This window comes from Caretta caretta, chromosome 1 (genome assembly GCF_965140235.1).
Source record: "Caretta caretta isolate rCarCar2 chromosome 1, rCarCar1.hap1, whole genome shotgun sequence".
NCBI classification, from domain to species: Eukaryota; Metazoa; Chordata; order Testudines; family Cheloniidae; genus Caretta; species Caretta caretta.
The window spans coordinates 267,412,009-267,430,270 of record NC_134206.1 but is presented as its reverse complement, the minus strand read 5'-3'; the positions used below and the strand labels follow the sequence as shown (position 1 = coordinate 267,430,270).

The 18,262-nt window shown below is 42.1% G+C and overlaps 2 protein-coding genes across 3 annotated transcripts in view; one reads left to right on the top strand and one right to left on the bottom strand.

The window, feature by feature from the left end:
* DEPDC4 (DEP domain containing 4) overlaps positions 1 to 18,161 on the bottom strand; it is a 21,398-nt gene extending 3,237 nt beyond the window's left edge. Inside the window, 9 exon segments of the mRNA XM_048835471.2 lie at positions 1,156 to 1,234; positions 4,900 to 5,025; positions 5,261 to 5,403; positions 10,137 to 10,363; positions 12,698 to 12,884; positions 14,626 to 14,771; positions 15,324 to 15,744; positions 17,959 to 18,124; positions 18,126 to 18,161. Coding sequence (XP_048691428.2) covers positions 1,156 to 1,234; positions 4,900 to 5,025; positions 5,261 to 5,403; positions 10,137 to 10,363; positions 12,698 to 12,884; positions 14,626 to 14,771; positions 15,324 to 15,744; positions 17,959 to 18,124; positions 18,126 to 18,161 — 1,531 coding nt within the window.
* The window catches only part of SCYL2 (SCY1 like pseudokinase 2), a 53,276-nt gene continuing 53,058 nt past the window's right edge, over positions 18,045 to 18,262 (top strand). The window contains exon 1 of one of the 2 annotated variants that reach the window (XM_048835470.2): positions 18,045 to 18,258. The gene's annotated coding sequence lies outside the window, so the exon portion shown is untranslated. The other variant, XM_048835469.2, reaches the window with a different exon arrangement.

Genomic DNA, 18,262 nt, shown 5'->3' with positions numbered 1-18,262 from the left:
GCTCGTGGGCCATAGTTTGCCCACCCGAGAATAGGATAAGGCCAGTGCTCATCTGCTTCAAGATACTGGTTATAATCCATGGGCTGAAGTAGAGTCTGGATCTGCTGGGCGGATACTCAGAAGCCTAAGACCCACAGAAAAGGAGAGTTCCTTTTGTTCTCCCTACACAAAGTCCATTTAATTACAGCTTCATACAGGGTAAGAGGATTTGGTTAATAGTGTTAGTACAATCTAATAGTTTTATTAAATGTCTAACAAATGTATAGAACAAGATAGGGCCATGTACAGTGTTACCCAGTTCCCATAATTTGTTTCTCTTTGGTGCTTTAGTATTTAATACCTACAATGCCTGAATTTTCAATACAAAAAAAGTAAGTATAGTCAAAAGCAGTAGCTGAATAACCAGATGACCGAAATAGCAAAGTGGTTAAAGAACAATTCTGGAGGAGGACATTTTTAGAAGCAGGGTCAGAAACAAAGGAATTAACTGGAAAAAAAATATCTATTCCCTGACAAATATTAATTAAAATATTTTTTATACATACTCTAGCCTCAGTTATGCTTAGGAATTTAAGGATTCCTGCTCATCAAGAAATTGAAGGACAGTATTCTTGCAAGCAAAAAAGAATCGACTGGCCTATGCACGAGACATCTACGGGTGCAGCAAAAACCCCAAAACCTTTGAATGCTAGGATAATTTGTGCATGCCTCATGGTAGAAGCATGATAGGAACACAGTCAAATGAAATCTTCAGAGAAACCAAATTACAGGCAAGTAATTTTCCCTTTTAATAATATGCTAAGTAGAAAAGTGAACCAAACATTCTACCAAAATAATAGTTTATATGTTTTTAGCCAAATCTTATTTTACACTATTTTCTTCTGAATTTAACTTTGTGAAGGAAATTACATAATCAATTACAGGATTGAAGAGAAGTTAGAATATGGCCTCGGTCTCCATTTAATGCTATGCTTTGTTTTAGGTGGGTAATAATTAAATGAGTTAATGAATTAAACCACTTAAGGCCCTACTGTCAGTATAACAGAGAGGATGAGGAAATCAGGAAAAGCATTTTACCGTAAGTTGATATGCAGTGCATTAAACTTATTTGCATGCAACTATTCATATAAAAATGCACAATATCAGACTTTCTACCTGAACTGGCATCAGGATCTTGTCCTTCCAGCAAACTTGTAAGTTTCTTGCCAGTTAGTTCCAACAGAATTAAAGGGGTCTGCACAAGAACAGAATTTTCAGATGTTCAGTTGGTGTTTATACAGTTCATTATAAAACCATACTTACACAATAGGCAAAACCCCTTAAAGATGGAATTAAAGTTGAGTATGTAAATGGGCACTCCTGGTACATATGTTTTAAAAACCCAGAGTAAATCGTTAGAGTTTTTTTTTTAAATTCAAGAAGTAGTAATGTACAATAGAACCTCAGAGTTATGAACACCAGAGTTACGAACGGACCAGTCAACCCCACACACTTCATTTGGAACCGGAAGTACACAGTCAAGCAGCAGAGACAAAAAAAGCAAACGTACAGCAGTCGTTCTCAACCAGGGGACCGGGGCCCCCCAAGGGGCCATGGGCAGGTTTCAGGGGGTCATTCAAGCAGGGCCAGCGTTAGACTCCCTGGGGCCCAGGGCAGAAAGCCATAGCCCCACCACATGGGGCTGAACATTGGGCCCTGAGTCCTGCCACTTGGGGCTGACACCAAAGCCTGAGCTTCGCAGGGGCCCTTGTGGCATTGGGTCCCAGGCAATTGCCCTGCTTGCTACCCCCTAATGCTGGCCGTGGCTTTATATGCAGAAAATCAGTTATTGTGGCACAGCTGGGCTGTGGAATTTTTATAGCATGTTGGGGGGCCTTGGAAAGAAAAAGGTTGAGGAACCACTGCTATACAGCATAGTATTGTGTTAACTAAAAATAAAGGGACAGTGTTAAAGATTTGACAAGGTAAGGACACTGTGCTTGTTTCATTTAAATTAACATGGTTAAAAGCAGTATTTTTCTTCTGCATAGAAAAGTTTCAAAGCTGTATTTAGTCAATGTTCCGCTGTAAACTTTTGAAAGAACCACCATAACGTTTTGTTCAAAGTTACAAACCACCTCCATTCCCGAGGTGGTTCGTAACTCTGAGGTTCTACTGTACTTTTAAACAAAGTTAAAGGTCATGAAAATTAGTGACAGAAGGACCAGCGTAGTTTTGTTTTAAATGAAACCTTAGGCTCAGATCCTGCAAACATTTATATGCTTAACCTCACTGGTTTCAAGAGGTCCACTCCTTATAATAAAGTTGTGCATAAGCTTTCATGAGCTACAGCTCACTTCATCGGATGCATACTGTGGAAAATACAGAAGATGTGTTTATACACACAAACCATGAAAAAATGGGTGTTTACCACTACAAAAGGTTCTCTCTCCCCCCACCCCACTCTCTTGCTGGTAATAGCTTATCTAAAGTGATCACTTTGGATAAGCTATTACCAGCAAGAGAGTGGGGTGGGGGGAGAGAAAACCTTTTGTAGTGGTAAACACCCATTTTTTCATGGTTTGTGTGTATAAACACATCTTCTGTATTTTCCACAGTATGCATCCGATGAAGTGAGCTGTAGCTCATGAAAGCTTATGCTCAAATAAATTGGTTAGTCGCTAAGATGCCACAAGTACTCCTTTTCTTTTTGCGAATACAGACTAACACGGCTGTTACTCTGAAACCTATAATAAAGTTAAGCATGCACATAAAATGTTTTCAGGATCAGGGCCATGTGCTGTAAATTTACAACAATTTCAGAGTTTGGTTTCCTAGTAAGATGACTTGTTAGCTGGAATCATTAATAAGTGAGTCTATATTGCACTACTTAAATTTCTGGTTGTTTTAGGGGTGGTGATAAAAATACAAATTGTTTGGGTGACCTTAACTTTTTTTTTGTTCAGAAAGTATTAATTTTGTATTTCCAGACTGTCAAAAGTTCAGACTGATTTAAAACTGCATGATTCTTTTAAGGAAATCTGTTCTTAAAGTTCATCTGCTCAGTCTTATCTACAACTTAAGTTAGAGAAACTAAAAATCTTTATTTATTAAAAAAGGATTTAAATGTTGGGTGACAGGTATCCTTAAAGATAGTAAAATGGATGGGAACTGCCACGTCAGACCAACCCCACCTGTTAGTGTCACGCTTCCATTCTGGTCATGTGTAGAAGGCTTCAGTAGGTAAGAAATGCAGAAATGTCTAAACAAGCTAATCCCCTCCCCCCACACAGGCCAAGATGATAAATTAAAGGTGAAGTTTCTAAGCCAAACCATTCTGGAGGTATGACAAACCAAATAAATTACAGGAAAGTATCCCAGAACTGAAACATATTTTATCTTCCAAGCAGCTTTTTAAAAGTTTCTCCCGGAGCATCCAGAAATATTCTATCCTGGGCTAAGATCCTGCAAGTGATATTTCAAGCAAGTTGGTCCTTTCTGGCCAAAGCTTGAGAAGTGTGGTTTTTAACTCAAGCTTATCATGGAAAAGTAGTAGTACCTCTCTCTGTACATAACCTTACACTAATTCAGTTTGGCAACATTTCAAGATAGCATTGAGTCAGCTGCTTAAGGCCTCAATACTTCAATGAATTGTATGGGGGCAGGCCCATTTGACTTTAAAAGGGCTCTGTGTGGGTGCAGAGGTCCATCTGTGTGCAGCTCTTTGCAGCACTGGAGTCCAAGTTCCTATAATTGCAGCGTTCTAGAAAAGCAAGGGATGTGCCAAAGTAAGTGATTCTATATGTATGGGGGAAGAAAAGAGGGTTTGGGAGATTAAGTACTGATCATCATCACCATGCATTTCCCTTCAAGGGGAATAGATTCCTTGCTTAACTCACAAGGTTTGAAAGTTCTACTAAGCATCTCAAACCTCTGATGTTTATTTAATTCTTTACCTGAGAAACAGATATCTCACACAGACTGTCTTTCCCTATTTCTAGTTCTTGATAATTTCAACTGAATCAGAAATAGTGCAATAGCAGCTTTTCCTATGTTATTTTAATGCTTCCATTTCTGACCCCAGCTGATACGAAATAAAAAGGGACATGTGAACATTGTGTTCCTCAGACAGTGGGTTGGTTCAATATGAGGATTTCCCGCCCCCCACCCAATATACACTATCGAGAGAATATTTACCACTTGATTTTCACCATTTTCAGGCAGCTGAGATGGAGTTTGAACTACCAGACATTTTCCTAGTTGTCTTTTTAATTAGTTTTGCAACTGGAAAAATAACTAAAACAAATACTATAGTTTTAAATATGCGTTGGCTAAAATCTGAAAAAAATTAAATAGCTAGAAAAGTACATCTTTTCATATGCAAGGTATAGTTGAATGTAATTGAAAAAGCTATGTAAGTATTTCTGCTTATTCACAATGGATTTATCATTGACAAATGGGAAAAAATTGATTTACCTACTGGGTTTATATTAACTGCCAAAAGTAAGTAAGATTTTAAAATACTAAGTTAATTCCTGGGGCTGAAAGACGCTGCCAGTATGTGCTCAGCCTCTGCAAAATTTCACCTTTGAAGGACTCCCTCTAGATAGCACTCAAAGTACATTAGCTGGTTTCTGCAGGGAGTTGTTTCCAACACTGCTTTGCTAGAGAGAGAAGTGCTACAATGAGCCTGCGAATTTGAGAGTGGGGACAATGGAAGTAGAGGCCGATGATTTTAAAATTTCCCCTGTAGTCCGGAAAAACTGAACTAGTCTGGAACACTTTCTGGTCCTACAAGACACTGTAGCTTTTACAGGTTGCCATGACAGATACAAAAAAGGACATTCATATAAAGCTGCTTTTTGACAATTAACAACTAAAAATCACAAGGTCAAAGTTTGTCAGATGAGAAGGAAATACCTTGAAGAGTTCAGTATGATTCTTCATCAGTAACTGGATTAGCTGTTCAGTCTGTGTTTTTGACAATCCTTTATTTTGTAAAATGGCCTTGGTAAAAATCTTGATGATCACTGATCTATTATCAAACTGTAAAACAGAAGAATAATGACCTGGATTAGATTTGCTTGCAGTTATTCTAGGTGTTAGTTATAAATAGGTGACAAAATCTACACTGTGAAAAAAATACATTTAAGTTAGTTTTAAAAGCATCAGGCTGAAATGTAGTAATGGGTCAGTTTCTATGGCTGTTAAAAGAATAAGTCTATTAATGTTACTATAGGGGAGTGATAATTTCTACATTACGTTTCAGTGCAATACTTACTTGTTTTTGTAACGTGTAGCCCTCAGGTTCTGATGCAACAACCATAAACATCAGTAGCCTACGCAGTTCTTCTCGGATGTTCGGCACTAGTAATCTTAAGTAAAGCTGCGATGCCTCCAGGGCTTGGGCTATTTTTCCATTCTCTGCAATGTTAGTGAAATATTGTATATAGTGCGGTCTGCTGCTTTGAACAGAATCAAGAAAATGTATTTAAATAGGAGTCAATTTCTGATTCTAGGCTAAAAACCATGTAGCCTTTGTCTTAGAGCTAGGCAAGTAATACATTTTTAAAATGACATCCCCTGGATATTATGAAGCCTTAAATGTACTAGATACAGAACCTCCATTTCACCTTTTTCATACAGTTTGTGTTTTCCTACCTTTGACTGAATCCTTAACTGCTCCTTTATATGATGTGATGCAACATGACCAGCGTGCCTCACTGTTGCACCATTCCTATTGCTGATGAGCTTTTTAAACCACCAAGCTACACCCATTTTGTGGTAAAGGGACATGACAGGAATCAAACTCTTATATAGCATTCTTCATCTGTAGATCTCAAAGCATTTGCAAAAGTAAGTATCTTTATCCCCATTTAACAGAGGGGGAAACTGGCAGAGAGAGATTAAAGTCACAGCAGGTCAGTGGCAAATTAAAAGGAGACTGGTCCATAAACCAATTATTTTGAGGGAGAGCTAGGGGGAGAGCTTTTCTTGACCTGCTGCTCACAAACCAGGAAGAATTAATAGAGGAAGCAAAAGTGGATGGGAATCTGGGAGGCAGTGACCATGAGTTGGTCGAGTTCAGGATCCTGACACAGGGAAGAAAGGTAAGCAGCAGAATACGGACCCTGGACTTCAGGAAAGCAGACTTCGACTCCCTCAGGGAACTGATGGGTAGGATCCCCTGGGGGAATAACATGAGGGGGAAAGGAGTCCAGGAGAGCTGACTGTATTTCAAAGAATCCCTATTGAGGTTACAGGGACAAACCATCCCGATGTGTCAAAAGACTAGTAAATATGGCAGGCAACCAGCTTGGCTTAACAGTGAAATCCTTGCGGATCTTAAACATAAAAAAGAAGCTTACAAGAAGTGGAAGATTGGACAAATGACCAGGGAAGAGTATAAAAATGTTGCTCGGGCATGTAGGAATGAAATCAGGAGGGCCAAATCACACCTGGAATTGCAGCTAGCAAGACATGTCAAGAGTAACAAGAAGGGTTTCTTCAGGTATGTTGGCAACAAGAAGAAAGCCAAGGAAAGTGTGGGCTCCTTATTGAATGAGGGAGGCAACCTAGTGACAGAGGATGTGGAAAAAGCTAATGTACTCAATGCTTTTTTTGCCTCTGTCTTCACGAACAAGGTCAGCTCCCAGACTGCTGCGCAGGGCAACACAGCATGGGGAGTAGGTGGCCAGCCCTCTGTGGAGAAAGAAGTGGTTAGGGACTATTTAGAAAAGCTGGACTACACAAGTCCATGGGGCCGGATGCGTTGCATCCGAGAGTGCTAAAGGAGTTGGCGGCTGTGATTGCAGAGCCATTGGCCATTATCTTTGAAAACTCATGGCGATCGGGGGAAGTAACCGACGACTGGAAAAAGGCTAATGTAGTGCCCATCTTTAAAAAAGGGAAGAAGGAGGATCCTGGGAACTACAGGCCAGTCAGCCTCACCTCAGTCCCCAGAAAAATCATGAAGCAGGTCCTCAAGGAATCAATCCTGAAGCACTTACACGAGAGGAAAGTGATCAGGAACAGTCAGCATGGATTCACCAAGGGAAGGTCATGCCTGACTAATCTAATCGCCTTCTATGATGAGATTACTGGTTCTGTGGATGAAGGGAAAGCAGTGGATGTATTGTTTCTTGACTTGAGCAAAGCTTTTGACACGGTCTCCCACAGTATTCTTGTCAGCAAGTCAAAGAAGTATGGGCTGGATGAATGGACTATAAGGTGGGTAGAAAGTTGGCTAGATTGTCGGGCTCAACGGGTAGGGATCAATGGCTCCATGTCTAGATGGCAGCCAGTATCAAGTGGAGTGCCCCAAGGGTCGGTCCTGGGGCCGTTTTTCTTCAATATCTTCATAAATGATCTGGAGGATGGTGTGGATTGCACTCTCAGCAAATTTGCGGATGATACTAAACTAGGAGGAGTGGTAGATACGCTGGAGGGCAGGGATAGGATACAGAGGGACCTAGACAAATTGGAGGATTGGGCCAAAAGAAATCTGGTGAGGTTCAACAAGGATAAGTGCAGGGTCCTGCACTTAGGATGGAAGAATCCAATGCACCGCTACAGACTAGGGACCGAATGGCTAGGCAGCAGTTCTGCGGAAAAGGACCTAGGGGTGACAATGGACGGGAAGCTGGATATGAGTCAGCAGTGTGCCCTTGTAGCCAAGAAGGCCAGTGACATTTTGGGATGTATAAATAGGGACATAGCCAGCAGATCGAGGGACGTGATCGTTCCCCTCTATTCGACATTGGTGAGGCCTTATCTGGAGTACTGTGTCCAGTTTTGGGCCCCACACTACAAGAAGGATGTGGATAAATTGGAGAGAGTCCAGCGAAGGGCAACAAAAATGATTAGGGGTCTGGAACACATGACTTATGAGGAGAGGCTGAGGAACTGGGATTGTTTAGTCTGCAGAAGAGAAAAATGAGGGGGGATTTGATAGCTGCTTTCAACTACCTGAGAGGTGAATCCAAAGAGGATGGATCTAGACTGTTATCAGTGGTAGCTGATGACAGAACAAGGAGTAATGTTCTCAAGTTGCAGTGGGGGAGGTTTAGGTTGGATATTAGGAAAAACTTTTTCACTAGGAGGGTGGTGAAACACTGGAATGCGTTGCCTAGGGAGGTGGTGGAATCCCCTTCCTTACAAGTTTTTAAGGTCAGGCTTGACAAAGCCCTGGCTGGGATGATTTAATTAGGGATTGGTCCTGCTTTGAGCAGGGGGTTGGACTAGATGACCTCCTGAGGTCCCTTCCAACCCTGATATTCTATGATTTTCTTTGAAAGAATAAAAGCAACTAGAATTGATGTGTAAGCGCATTGAGACTTGTAAAAGGAGGAAGTATGAATGAGGGCTGAAAGCCAAAAGAAGAGAGTGAGCAAATATAGAAAAGACAAGAGCATCAGAAGACCAAGGTGAAGGAAAATATGGAGAAGTTGACAGATGAGATAACTGATAAATGACAGTTTCCAGCTGCCTCAGAGGTTTAATCACAGATCAGGAAGAGTTTTAAATTTTTTTTAAAAGCTTTATTGGGATGCTTTAAGGAGAACGTGTGTTAAAAGCAGTAAGGGACAAGTGTTGTTAAAGTCTATGGTCTTAAAGACTATGATGCACTTGACTCCGTGCACCTACATGCATACTCTAACCGTGGTGCCTTGTTTATTTTAGGGGTAACAGTGGTAGTGGTGGAAGGGGGTTTGATTTGTGTTTTTGTTATAGTTTCATTTTAAAAAAAGATTATTTCAGCCTTCCGTTAACAGTGCAAAAATAATTTTTGAAATCAAGCTTGCTGTGAGTTCATGGAGATACTAGTTTCAGCATCTGTAGTGCACACACAGCAAAAGTAGGTTGTCTTCAATTGGCTGCAACAGTGATTGTGTGAGCATGTAACAATCTTTCCCCTGCCCCAGGCCAAATTTGCCATCTGGAATAGCCAATAACTAAATTAGGCCAGGTCCTGCAGTCCTATTGAAGTAAGAGATCAATGGCACCTTTATCTGAGTAAGGGTTATAGCACAGGGCCCTTTGTTAGAAAGCATCGCCCAGCAGAATAAAGATTAATATACAGGCAACCCTAGGCAACTCTAAAGCCTGCACTTTGCAACTAGTGGTAAAATAAGTATAACCCCCTCCTAATGTATGTATGTATGAGATGTGCTTCTTGTGTAGACTGATGGGCAGCAGGAGACAATCAAAGAACTGTGGAATGCATAATATATTTAGAAGTGAACCTTTGTTTAATTATTACATTAGGACCACCACCTGTCCAAAATGAAGTTGAAACTAAGCTGGGCCTACATTAGAAACTGTTCCCCAGGCAGATTTTAACTGACTAAAGTTTGGGAAGTGACACAGAACTGGCACAAATTAGCGTGGCATGTTCACAGAGCATACTGTTTAGCTTAAGAGGAGATTTTAAATAAAGGGGGAATAATGAGGGAGCTACAGCATGGAAAGCATAGAGTTCTTTCAATGATTTATGTCACCAGCCTTTTCCTCACCTCCCTTTATGTGAACGTATGGTAGGGTATAGTTCCTTTTTAACTAAACTAATGATTTCAAATTAGTAATCAGGGGTTGGGAATTTACTAGTCTCACCACAGATTCCTTTTTATGCTCCCTTTATTTATTTTAATTAAAAAGGGTCTCTTTGCCAAGTGTCAGCCCTAGGGAGGAACATGCTCAATGTCTTCAGTATCATCACGGAGCTCATATGACACTAAGCTCTGTAACGCATCTCTGAAAACGGAGCATTAAGGTAACATTCTATACATTCTGCAAGTCCTAAGGAGTACAAAAAAAGACATACTCACAATACAGTTTCATTTAAATCCAAGTTTAAGGTAACCCTTGCTATTATTTTGTTTTGGGAAGATTTAGTTGTTTGCCATAAAGGTTGCAGAATCAGGAAGAACTTATCATACCCTGAATTGAATCTTAGAATTAAGAGAACTTTTCTGGTCCCTTACCTTGTTAGTTTATTTTCTATTAATAGAAATGTGAGTCCATAAGCTATGAATCCCTCTTTTGGTTGACAGGGAAACTGTATCAAAGTGATTCTACTCATAAGATGTCTGTATTAGTATTAAGTTAATAAAACAGTTTTAATTTCCGTAATGCATAAATAAAGATTATGCACTTACCTATAAGTTCAACAATTCCTGAATGAATATCAAGATCATGATTGTTGAAAAGGGGGTCCCTCACTTGATTATAATATTTTGCTATCACATCAAAAAGTGTCTTCTTGTGCATATTCAAGAGACTTGGTTCGTTACTGATTTGAAATAACTGCTGACCAACCATCACTATTAGCTGGTCTGGAAAATACTCCAAGCATTCAATTGCTGCACAAAGCCATTTGTCAAGCCTGGGGAGAGAAAGTTAGTTTTAGTACTTACATTTAATGCTAGACAAAACTTTATTTAAGCTATAATTCAGAAAGAATTAACCAGACACGTATAACTACATGCATATTTGAACAACAGCATCATACCACTTATTTAATAAGCAATTAAAGAATGTAGTGGGATGCTGTAGCTATAAGTCCAATGAACTACTGCTGCAATTAACAACCAACTTTTGCCTCCCTAGACTACAACAATATGGCTGAAGTTTGCCTTCCCTCACACAAAGGAAGCCACAATGGTGCAGTCTGTCACAAACATTTCAGAAATGCAAGTTGTGACAGTGCAGTCCTGCCTTGTCTGTTTCAGCCGTCACAAGGGAAAAAAGGTTATCCAGCTACATAACCAACTCAGGGGCTGAAACGTGAAAGGAGCAAAGAAACTAGACATTCAATTTAAAAACAAAAATGAACACTTAAAACCGTGACAAATGAAAGGAAGCCAACAACTAACTAGGAAAGAACAAGAAATAAGCACTAAAGATTGCCACTGCAGGCAAAGGCATCATACACATATGGTTCCAACACCATCAACTGCCTGGGGCAAGAGGAGAGATAAGGTGGGTGAGGTAATCTCGCTTATTGGACCAGCTTCTGTTGGTGAGACAAGCTTTTGAGCTTACACAGAGCTCTTCTGCAGCCAAGACCTGAAAAGCTCTATGTAAGCTCAAAATAGTCAGTCTGTCTCTCACCAACAGAAGTTGGTCCAATAAGTGAGATTACCTCACCCACCTTGTCTCTCTAGTACCCTGGTTCTAACACAGCTACAACGCTGCATGCGGTAAGAAGGGTAGCAACTCTCTTCTTGTAATGTTAGGTCCCACAAGGGGACAATTATGGCTCCAATAGGAAATATTCTTCTAGATCAGCGATTCTCAAACTGTGGGTTAGGACCCTAAAGTGGGTCACGACCCCATTTTAATGGGGTCACCAGGGCTGGCTTAGACTTTCTGGGGCCCAGCGCTGAAGCCGAAGCCCAGGGCCAAGCTAAAGCCAAAGCCCCACTGCCTGAGCCAAAGCCAACTGCCTGGGGCTGAAGCCCTTGGGGTCAGGCTTCAGTCCCCGTCCTGGGATCATATAGAAATTTTTGTTATTAGAAGGGGGTCATGGTACAATGAAGTGTGAGAACCCCTGTTCTAGATGGTTCATGGCCAAGTGTGGGTATATCCCACATCCCACGTGGCAGCATAAGCAAAGGGAATACCAATAATTGTTTTTCCAAGCATAAGTAACCTCACTATAGGCTGCCAGAAAGCATGCAACCCAGAGAGAGACACAGAATTGAAAAGGCACAGCTGAGATCCTGATTTCAGTCCATTCTCTCTAATATTCTGAGGCACCACTTCAAAGCAGTATGGATCTGGAAAATACCCTTGGTTAGTGGGTTTAGGGATACCGATACTGGAACTGTAATCAACTGTTTGAATATACCATGAGTTCTCAAATGGAACTATTGCTGAAAGAGAAAAATAGCTCAGCTTAATTTGATTTTAAAACTGGATCTATGCTACAGTTTTAATGGGTTTTAGATGGTTGAAGACACATATTTTTACAAAATTGACTTCAAGACCAGAGGTGTTTCTTGGAATCAATTCAGGCCACCTTCAACCACCTAAAACTAATTGGAACAGCTAAACCAGTTAGAAACTAGCAGCAACTGGAGCTTCGCTGGTTACTTAACTCTCAATGCATTTTGCTTTGATTCTCAAACATTTTCCACATGAACAAACAAAGACTATTGTAATGCAGATGCTTTTTGGGGGATAAACAGACTGACCAAAATTTATCAAAAAGGAACCAAAGTTTGATGACTTCTCCTGAAGTGAAACCACACTAACTTTTCAAAACATGGCTCAGGATAAGTGCTAGCATAATGGCAGACTAATTCCTCTTATGAGTTGACCTCAGGCCACTCATATGCAAGAGGCTGGGCCTCAACACATCATTCCAGGCTACAAAATGAAACTTTTATTCAGCTGTACTGCCATGTGGTAAAACATGACATCAACCCAGATGTGATCAACAGGAATAGTTTAGAAATACTGGAAGGTTTGGAAAGGCAAACAGACTGGCACCAAATTGCCACATCTTTCTTTCTTTCTGTGGCACAATGACCCTTTTGTCACAGCAGGGGCTTTCCCTTGCTATCTGTAACAATGGCTGCTCCATTTGCTTTACTCACTTACTGCACCTCCACTTCAAACCACCAAGAAAAGGACTGTATAAACCCCTTTGGGATACCTCAGTTATGAAAGCCCTAAAATAAGTTCTTATAAAATATATATTTTTATAACTAACTCGGGCAAATTCAGGCTGCATGTAACCTCTCTGTCAAGGAAAGTATTTGAGATAATCAGATCTTCTTCTTTGCCAAGATGATCATTTTTCCTCTTGTTTGGAGACTCCAAAATATTTTCCAGGACTGGAAGATCAATTAACTGCAGTAGCCGTAACAGAGTCTGTTGTTTCCAGACATCATCTATAACTGGGAGTACAAATAGGAAGATGGAAAAAATAAACCAGAAGTCAAGGTTACTGGGAACAAGAGTAGGTACACATAGCATGTATGTAAATATATAAAAAACAAGAATTTTTGCTTGATTTGAAATAAAATCAGCCCAGCTTACAATATATTCATTAGAGGTAAATTATGTTATTTTATTTTTGGGGGGGGAAATGTCTTAAGAAAACTGGGAAAAGGCTTTTAAATATTTTTGTGTCTAAGTTATTACTTTTTATAACTATCTGCTCTAACATTTAATATACACAGAAACAAAATACATGAGAATAAATACATTAAAAAAAGGAAAGACCCTTATAACCAAAAAGACTCTCAACCGGTTGTGTTTTTAAGAGGGGCAATGTAAGCTTGCATATCATATATCCATCTGAAAATTTGGTATGGGCTATTTTATATGAGTCCCTAAGGTGTTTAGAGAGAATATTTTTTAGTTTTTTCGATTTGATTGCTGTGTGCATTTAGCACTACTCTGCATAGAATCAGTTTCACTGTTTTGTTGATAGTTGCACTGTAGTCTTGTATGCTTTTGAGAGGAGTTCACATGAATGTTCTTCCCCAGGCTCTGCAAGAACTGCTAGTGTGTGGCATTAGCAGTGTGACTTGGGCTCTTTCTTCCTCGACTCCTGCACAAAGAAGCCTGGGATATGTGCATGGAGGCAACATTTGGTAGGGCAGAAGGGACTAGGAGAGAGAGTCTCCCCTCAATCACAAGACTTCTGGATGGGGCTGGGAGCCAGGAAAGCCTCTTTCATAGCCAGACTACACAACAGGATTCAGGAGTACATGGTCCCTCAGCTGGGCCAGGGAGAAGGAAGTGACAGCCCCCACCTTATCCCTTGCTCCCAAGACTGGAGACAGTAGGAATAGCAGCCAGAGGAAATTTCCCAACAAAACCCTCTCTCTGGATTTAGGCTGGGAAATAGTGAGGATTATCCTCCTTCACCTACACAGGAGCAGGACCAGGAAAATAGCAGCATCCTCTGTCCGTAACCCTCTCCTCAGAGGCACGAACAACCTGGGGTCAAGAGGGACATAGCAGTCCAGGCAGGAGATAAGAATCACTGAGTCTGGTGGGTGGGAATCCACTGCATTTTTAAATGAATAGTTGAGTTGTCCCCACCCCACCTTTCACAAATGTCTAGTGGGTGTTATCGTAATTTGTTATTTCCTAACATAGCAAGAACTTTGATGGGCCTTTGTCATATGGATTTTAAATGCTTCTATTTTCAAGCAAACAATGAAAGCTTAAAGTTTAAAGCTTTTGTAATTTATTAAACTAGGGCCCAATCCTGAAATTCTTATGGAAGTAATCTAAATTACATAAATAGCTACACTGATTTATTGTACTAACTGTGTGAGTAAGGGCTCAAGGATCATGCTCTGAATTCTGTGCAAGTCATTTTTAAAAATCTTGGTTTCAGTGCAAGAGTCACTTTCTGCAACATCCTGGGCACTACTTAAAAGATTTTTTTCAACGACAAAAGTAGCAAGATATACAAAATTCAAATAATAATGCAAGGAAACGATATTTCAGCAAGATGTGCCAGTACTCTTTCTAAGAGGCTGGAAAAGGGTATATTTCTAATTTTCAAAACATCTATTATTCATTGCTTGTTTCAATAAACAAATTATAGTTTAATGTTCATGAATACCTTGTGGTAATATTAAATAGCACAAAATATATTCTATTTATAAATATAATCACCTTTTTTTGAAAGTAGACAGACTGGTTCATTAACTATGTTCTTTAAAGGTAAAGATGGATGTACATTTATAGTTTGTAGAAGTTCCTCTATCCTTTTATCAGCAACTTCTAGTGCTAAGGGATTTGAAATTGTTTCACATTTCGCTCTGTTATGAAAAAAGCATGGATAAGTTGGAATTATTATTTGTATTATCATAGCACTTAGGTGCTCATTGTGTTAGGCACAGTACAAACACAGAACACAGATTCTAAGCTTTTTGGAACAGGGATTATCTAAGTAAAAGACAAGAGACAACAGATGGATACAGACAGATGGAGGAGAACAAGAAAAAGCCAAGGGTGCTCTGCCTGGATTAGAACAGGCTAGAAAACAAGAATTCCATTTCGTGAAAAATTTTGACATTTGTTTCTGTTTCTGATGCAGACTGAAACCAAGACCTTTCCTTTCAAGTCCTAATGTAAATATTTTAGTCACCTAGTATTTTCACTAGATAACGATCAAGAAATGTTTTTTATTCTTCCATAATTAATATCTTGCCTTTGAATTGGGTCTCAGATTTTTTCAAAGCAGGGATGACATCTAAACAGAGTGTCTCCATGGAGCACCTCTTCCCATTCATGATTGTGTAAGATGGCATTGTTGTTTTTATTGGGCCCACATTTTAGACTCTTTAAACGTGTATATCTGCATTACTAACCGTGAAAGTTTTTTCGCCTTAAGTTCAAGTATTTCCTCAGGGGACAAATTCTCAATATATTCTTTCCGTTTCAATAAAAGAGGAGAAATATGGCTGTCCAGAAATCTATAAAGACTATTACTTGTGTCTTCAAACTCTAGCTGTCTCTCATTCTTCAATAGTTTTGGTCCAACTGGTTCAAAAACCTTGTGATCCATCAGAGCCTGGCACAGACGGACTCCCTTCAGTCGAGAAACATCATTACTACTTAAGTACATACTGTGCATAAGATAGCCCAGCACCACATCAACAGCATTGGAGCCAGTAAAGCAGTTTCTGTACGTTTTTAGATGTTGTCGTCTTCTTTTTATTTCCACCTGGCTTTGAAGAGCATGAATAATGCCATTCCATAACCGAGTTGCTTGAAAAGGATCACTGCTTCCTGCAAAAATATTTAAACATTCATGTTACTAAAACATTATTTAAGTTTACATACTGCAAACGCTTACTGTAACATTTAAGTGTATTATTTTTAAATTTTCCTTTTGAAAGTGAGTTGGCTACATTCTCCAGAAGTGAAATTTAACTTTTCAAAGCACAGCCAGAGATAAGTGGTAGCAAAATAGCAAACTAATTCCTGCATTGATTTGACACTAAATCATACGCAGGCAAGCTTATGCCAGGAAAGGAAAACAAGAACATGCTAAATAAAAAAAATCCGTTACTTTTATCTATAATAATAATTCCAACAGATTCTTTTCATTTTAACCAAAAAAAATCTCAATGTAAGACCGTGCACCATCAGATACTAGTTTAACCATAAATTCCTTTATTAAATCCAAAAATCCAAGGGGAGTTGCTCTAAATCTCTAAAAGCCTAAATCATAAGCAACTACTACATTCAAACAGCAACAAACATTCATAAGTATTTGATCAAGATACTCAAGAAAGAACTAAATCCATGGGTGCTTAGACACATGTTGGTTGGCTCCAACTTGGTTAGGCATATACTGTATTAGCAATGAACTCTTTTCAAGACCTTCTGACAACTGCTAGCAGAGCCACCTTATATAACCTACAGAAATATTTTTCTTCTTTTTAAACTATTTTAACCCTTTATATCCTACAGTATCCAGGGGTTCTGGAACAATTTTTATAGTGGGGGTGCTGAGAGCCATTTAACCAAACTGTAAACCCTGTATATGACGGAAAACACTTCAAGCGAGGGGGTGCAAGAGCACCCCTAGGTCCCGCACCTACTATGACAGTATCAAAATACCAGTCTAGGTACTGACATTGCAAGAGCAGGCAGCTGCACCCAGCATTACAAAGAGAGCTCAGAAAGGGGTACGTTATTTCCCCCAGGATAGGGGTGCTGAAGGCGGAAACCACATATTTGGTTGTTATTACCACTTCAAGCCAGGGGCTGCTGCCACACCTCCAGCATCCCTAGTTCCAGTACCTTTGCCCCAGGAGGGCAGTTCCAAAGACGCTGCCTTCACCTCCCTCCTCCCCCACCCCCCTGCTGTGAGTCTCTCCTTATTCCAGTAAGACCAAAAGGCCTGACCAAGACTAAGACTCTCATAATCTCCCCACACCCTTTCCTGAGCAGGGCTCAGACGCCCCCATGTGCACACCCACAGGGGCAGCCCTCCACCCTGGGCAGGCTCAGCTGTCCGGGCTCTCACAGGCTGGGCCAGGTATACGGTGACCAGGTGTCTGGTTTTTGACCAGTACGCCCGGTCAAAAGGGATCCCTGGCAGCTCGGGTCAGCATAGCCAACCAGGCAGTTAAAGTCCAGTCAGCAGTGCTGCGGTGCCAAGGCAGGCTAGTCCCTAGTTATCCAGGCTGGCACTGCACTGCACCTTGGAAGTGGCCAGCAGGTCCAGCTCCTACACAGGGGGGCCACGGAGCTCTGTGAGCTGCCCCCGCCCCGAGCTTTGGCTCCGCACTCCCATTGACCAGTTCCCGGCCAATGGGATCTGGGGGCGGGAGCGCAGGGGATGCAGCAAGAGCAACAGATGGAGTCTTCCTGGTCTCCCACCTAGGACCCAGACTTCTGTGCACAGTGAGGTGCCAGGACAGGCAGGCAGCCCGCCTTGGCCCCTCCCCCCACTGACTGGAGCCACCCGAGGTAAGCCCACGTCACAGCCCTGAGCCCCCCCAACCCTTTCAGCCCCACTCCAGAGCCAGCACCCCCAGCCCGCACACCCTCCCGCACCCCAACTCCCTGTCCCAGACCAGAGCCCCCTCTCGCACCCTGAACCCCTAATTTCTGGCCTGCCCCAGAGCCCAACCCCCAACTGGAACCCTCAACCCCCTCCCCGCCCCCCAACCGCCTGCCCCAGCCCAGTGGAAGGGATTGAGGGTGGGGGCATGCGGTGAGCGGAGGGGGCGGGGCCTCGAGGAAGGGGCGGGGCGAGGGTGTTCGGACTGGAACGTCGGCAACCCCAGTCGGGGCCCCCGGGGCTGAGCGACAACAGCAAAACCCAGCCGGGTTGAGACCGCCCGCTGCGGGGCGCGGGCCACACAGACCGGCCCTTTCGCAGGGGCAGCCCCGGCCCGGGACGCCCGACCTCCTCCCTAGGGCCCCTGGGCGCTGGTGGGGCCCTTAGGCGGCGGGAAGCCGACCAGCCCCAGGCCGGGGCGCCCTCACCTGCGCCCCGCCGCCGCCGCTGCTGCGCGCCCAGCTCGCTCTGGCTGTGGAGTCTCCTGAACCGCGGAGTCAAATGCGCCGCCATAGCCAGCCACCTTCCGGCCCCGCCTCCCGCGCCGTGACTTCCGGCCCCGCCCGGGCTCCATGCCGGAAGTGAGGGAGCGCAGGGGGGCTGGTGGCCCGGGCGCTGGTTCGGTCGCCATGGAGTAGCCGCGCGCGGGGCGGGGGCCGAGCCGCGGCTGGAGAACGCGACGCGGACGGACAGACGGCGGGACACGGCCCCCGCAGCTTCCCTTAGGCGTAG